Consider the following 13,436-nt stretch of genomic DNA (forward strand, 5'->3'; position numbering starts at 1 on the left):
TTTAGAGGTATTATACTTAGCACATTCAATCTAAATCGCGCTAAACCCTTCTAATGAGCATGTCATGTCTTTATGGGAAACAGTGTAATGTGGTAATAAGTACACTGACATGAAGCTAAATTGCTTAACTCTGGATGTGGACACCTGCCAGCTGAGCTCATTTTCAGTCCTGCGCCCCTGGAGGCAAAACTCAACCGTCAGTACTGCTCTTGTCAAAACGCTCGCTTTGACACCTCAAAAATTCTTTTCCGTCTCCCTTCCCATCCCGGCACGTCCCACTGGAGTTGACTGTCTGCGACTACAAGCATACTATCTGACTGCCAAAGGCAAGTTGGTGCAACACTTTTTTCCTTCCCTCTCCCAAATAACCTTTTTATTTTTTTTCCCTTCTCCAGGTACTTCCTGACAAATAGCGCTAATCCATCATAGTCAACAAGCCGATAACACCAAGAGGAGAAAAAATAGGACAGAGGAGAGACAAAAAACTTAAAGGTGTTGATGAGCTAGAGATTGCGTAATGCAAACAGTAACAGCATGATGAGAGAGTGACTGATGGCTTCATTCATTAGTTTCTTTGTATGGAAATACAGGGTTCAGTGTGTCTTGTAGCATACCTGTTTAGAAGTCAGTTTTATCAAGGAGCCTTCATAGCCCTGAAACAAAGAAAGAACATGTTAGAACTGTGGAAAAAAAAAAGTCTGTTAACAAGGACAAAATTACAATTTGATGTTTAAAACAAGATATTTTAGGGATTCTAGTGGCCAAAATGTTGCAAAACATATTATTCTGTGCTAAAGTATTGCATTATAACATTTGCATTCAGTAAAAAAAGTCTTATATTTTTGCATTGCAGAGTCATAACTGACTAAGCTAGGTTGTTTCATGGGTCAAGGAGCTCTTATGAAGACCATATGGACTGGATTGTTATGTCTTACCTGATTAATCGAGATTTACTGCTTTCAGCACTCATGATATAAACCATTTACTCAGAGTACATACCATGAGCATTATCTAAGTGAGGGATTAGATGCATAGCGATTGTCCCATTATTCACTTTAACTGTGCTGCTTCTGCACCATTGAAGTGCATTATTCTATTATTCCACTGGTCCAAAAAGCTTGCAGCATACACTTGCATTCACCTGAACTAAAATCAGGGACTCTGTGCTGTCACAAAGTGAAGTTTCTGAGGTGAAGCAAATAGCCTTGTTTTTGTATCACAGGCAGCGAGCCATTTTTCCATGAGACACGCACACACATAAGCTTCCCGTGGATCAAGATGTGATTGAACCTCTGCTTTAGGAACACAGACACTTGAACCTCGCGGGAGAGTTTCCATTGCCGTTTATTTCATCACCATTAATGGAGGTCCCATTGACGGCTGGAAAGAAAGCTGCTAAGAATAGCTACAGCCCATCCATTTAAAACATACAAACATACCTTAAATGGTCTGAACAGGAGATAGAGCTCCCGCGGCTTAATATCCAGTGGTAGCCCACTGACAAATAGCGTTCGGACCTGAGGAAGACAAGAAAGAGATCATGTATTTTTCATTAACCTCCACTAGTTATAAATAGCTACCTTGCATACCTGACAGTAAAGGATGAGGATATGAGGAAAAGGACAATGAGCATGAGTTGAATAGTTCCCTGGTTTGGCTTTTACAGTAAAAGAGACGTTTTATTTGCTGATAAAGATGTATTTCAGCTCCACACACACACACACACACACACACACACACACACACACACACACACACACTCATATAATCATACCTTTCTACACTAAGTGTATTGTGTTCTCCTGTTTAATCTATTGCCTGCTGTGTTTTATGGCAATCCTCCCTCACAGCTCTAGCCTCTGTTTTACATTTGAACTTTTCAACTTGCAACTTGAGCTGGCATTGCTGGGGAATTACAATGTATATGTTTGCTATGAAAGACTAAAGGAAAATTTAACTGTTTGTACTGAGTCACAGAAGGTAGAAAACCACAGGGGGAGCAACAAGAGAGTAACTCCAAGTGTGATTTAAGGCAAGGAAGTGGTTCTTATGTCATGTTACAATGTGTGTTGATAGAGAAGTAAAATTAAGGCCGTGTAACAGCACTAGGTGCACTGCAAGTTTAGGTTTATTAAAAGGAAATTTTAGGCGTTTTTGGTAAGCAAATCTAAACTGACTACTACATGAAAACACTGTCCAAGCCAAAACAGCTTTAAACTGCATATGTTCCCTAAAACCTCAGTATCAACCCTGAGAGATGAAAAAATGTGAAGATGAAAAAAGGTAAATGACATTGACAGATATAAGGCAGCTGATATTGGGTGCGTGAGAGTGAACTTGTCTTATGCACTGCATGTGCTGAGAAAAAGCATAAACTTAAACCACTGCTTTGGAAACTATGGGGGGAATGTACAAGAGAAAACACTAGAAAATTGGTGTGGACTAAACTGAAAGAGTTGCAGCGGAGCAACATTTTTTAAAGGTCTGTCACTCAAATGTCAAAAAGAAGTGTCTTATTAAAAAAACAGAGGTGTTAATACAGACTTTGTTTTGGTAAAGAGCTAGAAAATAAAAACGATGAAAGTAAATATATAACTTAAAAAATGTGCCTGTCAAATAACTAGTACAAAAAAGTGCCCTAGCTAATCATGTCTGAGCTACACAAGAAGACTAATACGGCTCTGTGGCATACAGTGGTAAACAGCTAGCCTAGCTCTGTGTGTAGAGATAGTAAAATCCACCTATGATCCCCTCTAAAGCTCAATAATTAACACATCTATATCTTGTTTGTTTATTCTGTACATAAAAGTAAGTGTAAAACACGGTGCTAAAGAGAGCTAATGCTATGCATGTATGCATGTGCTAACCTAAGCTAACCAGCTGCTGGCTTTAGCTTTATACCTAATGCACACTTATCAAGTGGTATCAATCTTCTCATCGAACTCTTACTAATAAAATAAATAGGGTTACTTCCCAAAATCCATGTTCCTATTTCTTTAAGAAATTGATAATAGCAAGAGGCAAAAAGTTATTTTCTGACTGAAAATGGCAGTTTTCATACCCAAAATGGCTTGTAGGAATAAGGATTACAATACTGCGGGTGCGCTCACACTTCTTTCACTAAAATTGGCCAAAACTGTCCATTTGAGCTATAACATTGCTTATTTTTGCAGTGTCAATCCTTACGCTACGCTATTGGCAACCTGACTAGCATGCCTAAAAAGCTTAGTGTGAACAGCAGGTACTTCTTTCAACATATGCAGACACATTAGCACCAACGCCAACATTTAGTAAACACAGACGTAGCAGCACTAGAAGACACAGGTGCTGAGACGTCCTGTCACAGCTCATGAATGCAGATCTGGTTACATTTTGCAGGCAAACAAACAGGAAAATTTTATTTGTTGCATGTAATTGTAGATGTGTCTGTCCTTAATAAAGGGCCACTCCAGGAAAGAGTTGTTAACACAAGTATTTCTAACTATAAACCACAACATGTGTCTCCTATTAACACAACAGCTTTATTTTTGCACTTAACCTCTCTTAAGCTTTACAAAACACTGAAAAAAAAAACCCTGCCTTTTTCCAGTATAGTGGTACTAAGATAACTGGGGCATACATGAAATAATATATTAAAAATTGTTTAGACAATTGTATTATCTCTTCAGACACTAATCACACCTCCTACCTGGAATTATCGCCTAATTAAAGTTGACTTGGTACAGGAAAATAATTGCTTTAGTGCACAGGAGACATCAAAATCAAACAATAGACTGTGTGCATCAAACCTACTACCAACATCTCCACCCTCCACACCAACATCAATACTGTGGTAGTGGATGTGTACTTTAATTATTTATTCAATAATCTGATTCTATTAAGGGCTGAATTTAGAATAAAACCATAGGTATGCAGTTACACAGAGTAGATTCAGAGCTCCCAGATTCATTAGATAGTGGATTCACAACTCGGGGGACAAAGGAACTGCTGAACTAACACTACACCTCATTCCCACATGTAACCTGATACGCAACACTGATGCCAAAGTCAGAGCAACACACAAACAAAGGAGCTTAGCAACTGGGGGAGCAATAGCTGATGAGCGCCAAACCGACCATCCAGCCAAAAAAAATCTCACCTCGGCGACTTTCTCACCTTCACTCTTATCTTATCTGAGCCGAGCTGAACCCTGCAGGCCCATCACTGGGCTCTGTCTGTGGCAGGTCTGTTTAAATAAACTCAACTGAGGGCCTCCTTATATGGAGTTACATGGGAACAAAGAGTCAGAACAGGATGGTATCAATCAGACACAAGCAAGGGCAGTCACCGACAGCTGTTGAAGCCGATAAAACGAATAGTGTGGCGTTAAAAAAAAAAAAAAAAAAAGTGATGTAAACTAAAAATCCAAAAGGTGTTTGAGGAGTAGACAAGAAGATGTCACAAGAAGCTGTAGGTTTGAAGTTTCTATTGGGGACTGGTTTTTTTTTCACTGTTGTTTTTGCTTTTTCAGTGATCCTGGACATAACTCTTGTTGAAGCTGCACATGACCACAAAAAGACGCCAAATAAACCTCTGAGGAAAAAGATCTGCTGCTGTTCAAATGACAGATTTATATTTCACCCGTAAGAGCTGTTCCTTCACTTCATGTGGATACAAGTCGAAACTGAACATCAGATCACTATGAAGCAAATATCCTGCGTCTGTCATTTCATGTAAGATTAAAATAATAATAATAATAATAATAATAATAATAATGGCATATTCTTAGATAAAAATCATGTCTACTGAAACTTGGTCGTTGACCTTTTCTCCAACACTACCTAAACGGGTATTTGGCACACATGTTAACTAAATCACCCTTCCCTTGCCAAGCTGTCTTAGATCGCATCCTAGATGTAGCTCCTGTCTTCAGTCATGAGCGTAATGGACAATTGTGTGTGTTTATCTGAACTTGTGCAACAATGAGTCCTCCACACATTCAGAACAATGGGACATTCTTGGCTGTGTCGCACTTCATTCCTGAGACTTCCTGACGTCAGCTGTTGTGATATATGATCGTTTTGCCGTGTGTCCGGTTTGGAGCCGACTGCACATGGTGGATACAGGATGATTCACAGGCAAATGTGTCAACAGCTCTCTCCTGCAGACATCAGCTGTTGATTACAGTATCAGTCGTTATTCATGTTGCTTTGAGGCTGGCTGGAGAAAGGCCGAGAGTTATAAGCGTGCTGCCACCAGGTGAAGTGAGACATCAAGATTTCATGATGTAGTAAACTCAACTGAAGGTCAGGCCAGGGGTTGAGCAGATTCTGCAGATTCGTAAAAAGCACAGATAAACCCTCTGCCACTGTTTTATTGGGTTTTAGAGACATTGTTTTATTGGTTCCTCGTGAGTCACATACCTACATTTCCATAGTGCTGAGTGGCCTGCTACGGGCCTTTGAATCATTGACCATTTATGGCGTGCTCACACACCAACATGCATGCAGGCTTCAATCAAAAACAGCGGTCTCTACCTACCACAAGCCAGCTGAGTATTTCACAGCCGGCGTACCAGTGCAGTTCCTTGGCAACGCCTTAGCAGAGAACAGCAGAGCGTGGAGCCCCAGGCCAAAAACATCAGATCCTATTAAGGCCACTTCTGCAGCAAGTCCCAGGGGATCAATGCACCTCTTATCAAAGAGCCCTGACTCCACAAGCCCCGGATGAGGTCATCACCCTATTGATACTCTATCATTGCACCTTGCAGGTTTTCTGGTGCCACCCTAAGCTTGTAGAAGGAGGGGTAAGAGGTCTGTGCTCACAACAATACTCAACAGCTTGGTTAAAGTGTTATCTTAAAGGATCATTCTGGTTTATCACTGGTGAGATAACATTGTGCTCACCAAAGTCATTGTTGAGATCTGGGGCTATAACTAATGATTATTTTTATCAGCATTTCATCTCTATTGTTTTCTCAATTAATCATTTTGTCTATAAAAAGTGAAAACATGCTCATCATCATTTCCCAGGGCCTAATGGGATGTCTTAAATTCTCATTTTATCTGACCAGCAGTTCAAAACCCTTTGTTTACTATCATGTCTGATATGACTGAGAAAAGCAGGGAATGGTTAGCATTATTGGTAGAAAAATTATGGAACAATTAACAGATTATTGAAATAGTTACTGATAATTTTATCGACAAGTACAGTAGGTCAAAGTTGAACCAGGATGTAAATTTGGGAGTTTACAATACACAGTATGGGTAATAAGTTTATTGTTTGCCTTTGTTTTCACTTCCAAATGAGTTTGACTAACCTGGAAGTTTGTTTCAAACCTGTCTGATCATCTGACTGCTTGTGTTTCTTGCCCAGTCGGACTGGTTTAATGATGCTGCTGTGTTCAGAGATCTCAGCAATTAACTCTGTTATTACTACCAATAGAAACAATGGTCAAAGTCCAAGTTGTAATAAACCAGAATTGTTCTTTAAATGAGCCAGATGAAGGAGAAAAATAACAAAGGAAGATAAATTTAGTATGGAGCTAAAACATCTGGTATTAAAAATATCAGCTACAGACTGATGTTTTTGTAGCCTTATTAATGAAATGTCATGTAAGGGAAAAATCTCAGCCTTACACTATCAGATGTCACAAAGCTTACATTCAAATATTTAAAATTTCCTCCAGTGTAGCCTGCAATTTGTCAGCCATCATGAAGCGACTTGATTTGTCTCATTAAATGACGTAGCAACTTATTCATGTCATTTCTATTCAGCTTGCATTGTAGACTTATAAAATTTGTTACACTTACTGCCTGAAATGCCTCGTTATCCTCTGCCGCACTGTGTGACTTTCTCAGATATTTGCTCTGACTTTAATTGAGTGCTTTTTCGACCGTCCATTCTGGCTGGAACGAGGGACACGACCTTGGTGCAATGTGACATGATTACTATGTGTGTCTTTCTCCCTCCCTGTGTGTGTGTGTGTGTGTGTGTGTGTGTGTGTGTGTGTGTGTGTGTGTGTGTGTGTGTGTGTGTGTGTGTATATGTGTTTGACAGCCAAGTTAATAGATACAGGTCCTTCAAGCCAGATGTGGCAGGACACAGCTCTAAACCTGGGGCCTTGAAAGAGAGGGTACAGTAGCCAGCCTATTGTGGCAAGTGAGTGCATGCAACAATGCTGAAATTACCTGCATATGAAATCAAAAAAGCTCAGAAGAAATCGTTCCTTGTACATTCGCACTAGTAGTTTTCAAATCCCCGCACAAGTCGTTGGCTGTGACCGAGGAAAAATCAAAGTCTACCCATAAGCACATGCGAGCTCAGGGCAAGCCGAGTTTTCTTGCATCAGTTGAGTGCCACATTATTAAAAGCAGTCTAGCTGACAGACTCCCACACTGCTTTGCTATCTTAGTTGTCGCTGATCTGTGTTGGCATCGCCCTCCATCATCCTTGCAAGTTTTTTTTTTCCTGCATCTTCCGTGTCGGAGAATGTGAAGAGTGAGAGACTGCAGGCCTGAGAGGTGTCAAACGACCATAAATGGATGACTATGTTTGTCTGTTAATCACCAGGGTTCAACGGGTCAAGTTTCACATTTAGGGTGAGAGGTCACAGGCTAGGCACAGGTTATTGTGTAGGTCAGGGATCAACTGTGAGGTTGAGCACACTCCAAACGTTACAACTGAGTCGTGAGAGGAGAGTTTCTTTGTTTTTCTCCCTCTCTCTTGCTCACACAAGTGCTTTTGAGCAACAATTACAGCTCAGTACGGGTCTGTAAATGTTCCAACGGGTTAACCTTTAAAAGACATTTAAAACAAATGACCTAGGAAAAGCAAGTAAGCGCCCACTGCAGTGTTTTTCCTTCTCTTGCTCGGAGACTCGTTTCTTCCTCTCTCCATAACAGTTTCCTTTGTCTTTAATGAAACTTAATGACACATATGCGCTCTTTCTTTTTCATCAGCCATTTCTGACTGCAGCAAAAAGGCCTTAAGGTGTCATCTGGATGACGTGTGGAGGAGAAGACCGACCTATTCACAGATTGTCAGCTACACATCAGTTTGACTACTCGGCTGTCAGCTTAGAGTTCATCACAATCTTTCATACTAGTTTCCTCTCTTCTTCCTGTCTCTCATCTGATGAGTCTTGATGAATGTACTTAACATTCCAGTGTTCATTAACGTGAACTAATCGGCTAAGTCCATGTCAGCCTTTCCTGGGCTCTCTTTGTTGCCGCTTGCCCAAGTGGACACCTTAAACTGTTTGGTTTTGAGGTTGGGTGGGTAGAGGGTTAAAGTGTCCTGTGCCAGTGGAAAAAGAAAAACAACAATGGGTACTCAGTCATCCTTTGTGTCTCCATGAAGAAATCCAAGCCTGCTGCCGATATGTTGTTTCCTTTATGTGATAATACAGCTGTTCTTTTGTGTTTGTCACTGACAGCACTTTAAGATCCTATATTTACGGTTGCCAATATTGATTAATTTGTTATCAGTTTATCTATAAATCTATCATACTCTTGATAAATGACCTGTCAATAGACTGCAAAACAGATCATCACAAATTCCCATAGCTCGTGCTGATGTCTTAAAATTGAGTAATTCTCCAAAAAAGTAAAAAATCCCAAATGTTGTCAAAGTACAATAATACGAAAGAAAATCAACATGTGCAAAGCTGGGACCGGCAGATGTTCTTCATTTTTGGCTTGATTAAATTTTTTTGTTAATCAACTTATTAATCGAAACAGCACTAACTTAATTTTTAGGATGCTTTAGGGTCTGTTGTTTAGTTTAAAGTAAGACTGTGTAACTTTTGAAATGTGAAATAACTCAAGTCTCTAAAAAGTAGAAATTATAAGCAATTAAATGCACTCTTTGGACTCTCAGCCGTAAGTGACATGTTCTCCTGGCTTGTTTCACCTGACCGATAAACCGAAAGATTCAGTTGTTGCTGTCATATATGATGAGGAAAAGTACAAAATCCTCACATTTGATAAACAGCATATGTTTTCCAGTTTTGCTTGTAAAATGTCTGAAATGCCGATTATCAAATTAGTTACAGATTAATTTTCTATTGAGTCATAAAATTATTGACTAATCATTTAGAGAGAGCGCTAATCCTTTCCAGGAGAAGTATGACATTACATCTTACAAGTGACAACAGAACAATAAATTAGCCTCGAATTGAAGGGTTTATCTATTGAGGCCTACAGACTTTTTTACTTTCGAGTTTGGTCCCATCTTTCCAAACAATCTGACCTTGGATAACCAACGTTCGCTGGCCAGTCAAACGACTGTTGGCATACAGTTGGGTAGACAGATGGACAGGTTTCTCCTTGTTGTCATTCTGCCCAGCTCACTTCTGTCTTTAGGGCTCTTCTCATGACCATAAATGGTCTTTCTGTTCAGAGATCTCAGGGTCATGCTTTCAACGTATGGGCCGATAAGTGATAAGGAAGAGTGTCTACTGGGACTAAAATGGGTGCAAGAGAGAGAGGGGGCAGGAAAAGAAAGAAGGGAGGGGTAGGAAAGAGGAGAAGAAGAGTAACAAATTATAAGCAGTACCAGGGTGGAGGGAGAGAAAAAGGGAGGAAATGGCATGAGAACAAGATAAAGAGAGAGAAGGAAGAAAAAGGGTGGGACATACGAAAGGACGGAGGGAAGGAAATGAAGGGGAAGGGAGATAAAAATGGAGAGATGGAGTACGAGAGTAGGAGTACGGATGAGGGGATTAGAGAAAAGAAATTAGATGATTTTCTAGAATTAGTGACAAAAAAAAAAGTGCAGAGCATAAAAGGAGTGTGAAGGGAGGTGTAAAGAGAGACAGAGGTGAGATAGCGATCAGTGTAAGGTGGATAATTATAGCTCGTGAGTAAGCGATATTAAGTGGAGGTGAGTGAACAAGCACATAAATACAGTATGACAAAGCAAGACAAGATGGCTGACGCTCTCTAGGCACAAGCTCGCATTTCCTTCGGTCATCTAGAGTATCATTAATTACAAAACAAACTCAAAGTTGACAGCTAAGGCCTTTTAAGTAAAGCGGAGCCTCTCTCCTCACTCTTGGTCACCTTTAGTAGTTTTTATATAGCTGTAGATATATTTATTTAAATATTTGGTACAATTCTTTAACTCCGTCCTATTCCTTTTCTTCTCGCATCCTTTTCTTCTCACAACGGCTTTGCCAGCCGTTCCTGACGCTAAGCCTTGTTGTTGTCTTTTCAAATACCTCTTGTCGCACAGCTGACAAATGGCTAAGATAAGATGACAATTCCCCCGGCGCTTTTATAAATAAACTCCAACCTATCAGATGGGTAGATGGGACAGGGTTTTACTGCGTGTGAGCCCGTATAGGGTCTTTTTGTCTATATTATTGTATATCTGTGTTTTTTACAATGTTATTTTAAGAATGCCCCAAAGTCTTAATCTACAGTGAATCAATATGTACAATGTCTTCAACAATCGGTGAGATTCTTTGTATGTTTTCCCTTTTGCCCTATCATGGCCACTTTACCTTCTAAGCTCCCCTCCGGTAACGTTTCATGTCACAGAGCGTTAATATATCTGCGTGCCCTTTTCATAGATACATGCACACGTACGGACCACACACACACACACACGCCCACGCCACTGTGCTACAGCCCGGCATGGCCTCCCTGTGCTTCACAGTGCTTCTCTAGCAGCGGCGCTCCCCACCTACGTCTCTTCATGGAAAAGGTCACACTGGCCACATGACCTGTTATCTGAAGAGGACTTGGTGGAACCCCAAAGCAAGCCAAGCACAATCCAATTACACCCCAGGGAGATACGCCACATTTGCTGAACTCTGCTTGAGTGATATTCTGTTTCTCTTTGGGCACTTGTAAAGATCCACTTACATGTTTATGGTCAGCCAAAACCTAGAATAAACAGATGTCTGACAAGGTTCAAACTCCTGCTGTGCTAGACTGTTACATGTAAGAAAACTGTTTTACTGTGAATTAAGATTTCAAGTAAAGAATGGTTTCATCCTGTGGAGAAAAACAATAAAAGTGTAGATACTCTGCATTCACTCATTTGTCAAAAATGAGTTGCAGTTTGAGAGTGGACCGCCTGCATCAGCAAGGCTGGGCAGGTCTCGACTTAAATAAACATGAGTTAGCTTGAGGGAAACTGACAGCAAAGAGGCTAAAGGTCAAGCTCAGTCGGGTGACTTGGTTAGCTATGATGCATTCCATTTACTCACAACCTGTAATGCATCTCTTCACCGTTCTCTCAATCATTCCCTTCTCTTTTTACCCCAATCCCTTAACACAAAACCTGCCTAATAATTATAAAATAAATGATTATTTCCAATGCAAGTTTAACTGCTGCTTTTTCTGTAAAATGTAAGAAAACTTAAAATTTTGACATTTCAATTTTCCAGATCCTACGGTGAAATCTTCTTGCTGGTTTTGTCTCAGTCCACACAAAGATACTCAAAAGAGAAAAGGAGAATCTGGAAGGAGCAAATCTTTGGCAGTCTTTGCTTAATAAATGACTTAAATGATTAATTACTTGAAATTTGGACTGCACCTGATGATTAATCAGCTGATTATGTTCTTGAATAATTGTTTGGTCTCTAAAATGAGCCTAAGGCTCAAAGTGATGTATTCATAGTTTGTTTTCTCCAACCTCTAATCCATAAGGCAAAGGCTTTCAATTTAAAAAATAACTTTTGGTGAACTGGGTTTGTTCCTTCACTGCATGCGCTCTTGTCATAATATGTTACCTTCCTGAAAACACAAACGCGCCTGGAATTTGTCACCTCGCTTCAGTCTTTATGACTGTACTTCACATCACTGTCTCCACAGTTAAAAATGAACGAATCAGTCACAGAAACATATTCAGTTCTTCTCCTGACACTAACTTCAATTCACTTTTAAAGAAAATCAAATCTACTCTCCTTCATCTCCATACAAGGTCTGGAATCCACGGCTTGACATTAACCATGTAAGAGGCGGCGTGTCACCTCGACTACATCAGTGGCCGTTGAGTGCCACAGTATGTGAAAGCATCCAGAACACCCGATAAATAAAGCTTATCAAACTAGCTCGCAAGATTAGATGCTGCTGGGCCTGAAACCTGCATACCTTGCCTGCAACAAGACCATGTTTGGTGAGCAGTGGTCCACAGAAGATAAACATTAAGCATCGTCGAGCTTTGGTGTACACTGACGATGGCGTGTGAGGTTGAGCAATGAAGCAGGCATGAGAAGCCAAGCTCGCTACGGCGCTTTACTGGTGCGAATCAGTGATCCATTGAGTCACATACTACACTGTGCAAGAGGGGGGAAACGCTGCTGTTGTTCAGCATGTGAGAGTCATACCAGCAAGGTTGTTAAACTTTGGCTCTCATAAGGTCTTTAGTTTATGGTTACTTTAGTGTTGTTAAGCACAAAGCTGTCTGGCATTGTACATTGAGTAGTTTTGACAAAGGGGAACTTGATGAATGTTTCCAGACAGGAGTTAAGGTGGGAAAAGTTGAAAACAAGATGTCAAATTAGTCACTTCATCACCAATAAAGCAGCTAATATTTTACTTGAATTAAACACAACTTGTGACCAAAAAGACCAAACTATCATGCATCACACGGAAAAAATGCAAGTCATACTCAGAAATTACTCACTTACTCTTAGTCCTGTGTGTTTTTGTGTGGATATCTACACCTGTCTGCAAAAGTGCGTGTTGTGCGATTGCACCTATCCCCGCCTGCTTGTATATGTGAGTGTGAATGTGTGTGAGTGTGGTACAGTCTCCTCAAAACTTGCTGTTCCCCTGCATACAACACGCATCATTACAGCAAAGATAAAGTGCTGCTGTCTAACCTCACGTTAATTCACCTGAGTAAATTTAAGTCCCTGCCAGTCTGGATGGCTTCCAAACATTTCCACAATCATTAGGTTCCTCTGGCCATTTCTCTCTCTGTCTCGATGTCTGACTTTTACACAAAGCAAGAGACAAGCCTCGTCTAGTCTCCTCCGCTTGTGGACATCACATCAATTTAAAACATCTTTTAGGGGTTTATTTCTCAAACAAAGAGACAAACAAAAAAAGCTGCAAATTAACTAAGAATTACTCTAATTTTTTGACTAATCTGCTAGTTAATTCTAAGTAAATAAATTACTTATTTGGTCTATGAAATTTCAGAAAATAGAGGCACAATTCCCCAGAGCCCAAGGTGACATTTTTAGATTGCTTATTTTGTCTGAAACTTGTCCTTAGGGCAAAAATGTTCAGTTTAGTATCAGAAAAAATGTAGGTGAGCAGCGACTCCTCACATTTTAGATGGTGAAATCAACAATGTTGCGCACTTCTGCTTGAAAATGACTCAGTTATCAAAACAGCTGCCCAGAGTGTCAGTTGACCAATTAACTGATTAACTGAATAATCATTTTAGCTCTAAAACAAAGTCACTACATGCTGTGTTGAGTAATGTACAAGCTG

General features: G+C 40.2%; 1 protein-coding gene across 4 annotated transcripts in view; it reads right to left on the bottom strand.

Annotated features, from left to right (window-relative positions):
* LOC130164106 (RNA-binding protein with multiple splicing-like) overlaps nucleotides 1–13,436 on the bottom strand; it is a 36,892-nt gene that overhangs the window by 21,269 nt on the left and 2,187 nt on the right. For all 4 annotated transcript variants that reach the window (XR_008826557.1, XR_008826556.1, XR_008826555.1 and 1 more), the window contains exons 2-3: nucleotides 1,440–1,517; nucleotides 615–653 (exon numbers count right to left, since the gene is read on the bottom strand). Coding sequence is in view for 1 of the 4 variants with exons in the window: in XM_056368547.1 (XP_056224522.1) it covers nucleotides 615–653; nucleotides 1,440–1,517 (117 nt within the window). In the remaining 3 variants the exon portion in view is untranslated. The remainder of the gene's footprint in view (nucleotides 1–614; nucleotides 654–1,439; nucleotides 1,518–13,436) is intronic.

Source organism: Seriola aureovittata, chromosome 23, assembly GCF_021018895.1.
Source record: "Seriola aureovittata isolate HTS-2021-v1 ecotype China chromosome 23, ASM2101889v1, whole genome shotgun sequence".
Taxonomy (NCBI): Eukaryota; Metazoa; Chordata; class Actinopteri; order Carangiformes; family Carangidae; genus Seriola; species Seriola aureovittata.